This window comes from Entamoeba dispar, genomic scaffold (genome assembly GCF_000209125.1).
Source record: "Entamoeba dispar SAW760 scf_1105229463453 genomic scaffold, whole genome shotgun sequence".
Classification (NCBI taxonomy): Eukaryota; Evosea; order Mastigamoebida; family Endamoebidae; genus Entamoeba; species Entamoeba dispar.
The window spans coordinates 530-2,134 of NW_001855700.1; the positions used below are offsets into that span (position 1 = coordinate 530).

A 1,605-nucleotide genomic window follows, 5' to 3' on the forward strand; every position below is an offset into this window, starting at 1 on the left:
TATAATATCGAAGAATAATATTTAATTTATATTCCTTTGCTATAATATCAATTGTTTTCTTTGTGATTGAATTTCCTTTTAGCTTTGTTTTAATTTGAGCTAATTCATTCTTTGTTAAAAGTCCACTTTCATGAAGGGAATTGATAAAACAATTTTCAACATTGGTAATTTCTTCTTTAAGATATATTTGATATCTTCTTAAAATGTTTTTCAATGGAGCCCAATGTTCTGTTAAGAAGTAATTAAACAATGCTCCTTCAATTCTTTCTCTTTGTGGAGGTTTACTATTGATATGATGATTTCTTTTACTATTTTTCCTGGTGGAATATTTAATTCACTTTCTTCATCATCATATCTCCTCCAAAATTCTTCTATACCAACATTAAACCCCACACATCTATTAATGAATTCTTGTGGTTCGACATTTTCTAAATTAATAATAAATCGTCGTTGTCGACCACCAAATACAAACTCAACTAGGGGGATTAAGTCATGTTGTTTAATTAATTGACTTATTCTATAGGTTTCCCCTAGCATACCACCCCATACCTGCGCAGTATATTCTAGCCCAAAATCTCTTCTTCTAATAATACTGAATTCTATTTCTTCATCAGTATTATTTTCTCTTGCCAGACGGATTAGATGCAATTCATTTTCTGTAGGTTCTATTCTATCTAGAGTGAGGAAATCTAATGTAACATATTCCTCTTCATTGAGTATTTCCTCTAGAATAGCTTGAACCTCTGCATCAGATAATGTATCATCCGCTGGTTGGGCTATAATAGGTGGGGCATAAGGGGTTTCTTGAGAGGGGTCAGAGGGGGCATTTTGAGGAGGGACAAAAGAGGGGTCTAATTGGGGATCTTCTATTAAAGAAGTAGTACCAGCACTAGCTCCGCTAACTACTCTATTATCAGCAGTACCACCAATAATAGAAGTAGTTCCGTACTCTCCAATAGTGCGGGTATTTCTTCTTTTTCTTTCAAGAGAGGCAATAGCTTCTTCACGTCTTTGACGATATTTTTCTAAGTCAAGACGTCCAGTCTCCCTCTCTCGAAGAAAATCGTTAATTAAACGATTTTCACTGGCTTCTCTACGTTGTCGAACACGATCCCCGATCGTTTCGAAGCCAGAAGATCTATGAGAGTCAGTTTCTTTTCTTTCCAACTCTTCATAGTCTTTCTTTTGCATTGTAATTCGTCGTCTTTGGCGTCGACGACGATTTTCTTCATAATTATTAATTTTAATATTATTATTTCTGAATGACATTGATTGAATGGTTATTTAAGATAAAAAATATATAAAAATTAAATTCAAAAAGTTCAAAAAGTGTAATACTTCATAAAATTGAAAATACAAAAAGTGTAATACTTCAAAATACGAAAAGAATACCTCAAAAGAATGTACCCAGATGTCAAAAAAAGATGAATTCCATATTCTAAATATAAATAAAAATATTGTTATATAAAACATAATCTATTTATATATAAAAGTGTTATATAAAACATAAAACATAGAAATGTTATATATCCCAAAAGGACCAAAATTTCCCACTACGTACTACATGATGCTATCACACTATCGTCAAATTGTACCATAAAAAAA

The 1,605-nt window shown here is 31.7% G+C and overlaps 1 protein-coding gene across 1 annotated transcript, besides 4 other annotated features; it reads right to left on the bottom strand.

Moving 5' to 3' along the window:
- Positions 1–231: 231 nt before the first annotated feature.
- Positions 232–1,269, bottom strand: EDI_181920 (uncharacterized protein; the record flags this gene model as incomplete). The annotated part of the gene is made up of 1 exon (XM_001740977.1): positions 232–1,269. The coding sequence occupies one exon, from the start codon at positions 1,267–1,269 to the stop codon at positions 232–234; it is 1,038 nt and encodes a 345-aa protein (XP_001741029.1).
- Positions 1,231–1,258: a sequence feature (AT_rich).
- An 11-nt stretch (positions 1,270–1,280) lies between the features above and the next one.
- Positions 1,281–1,314: a sequence feature (AT_rich).
- Positions 1,315–1,439: 125 nt separating this feature from the next.
- Positions 1,440–1,492: a sequence feature (AT_rich).
- A 104-nt stretch (positions 1,493–1,596) lies between these two features.
- Positions 1,597–1,605: part of a microsatellite that runs on past the window's edge.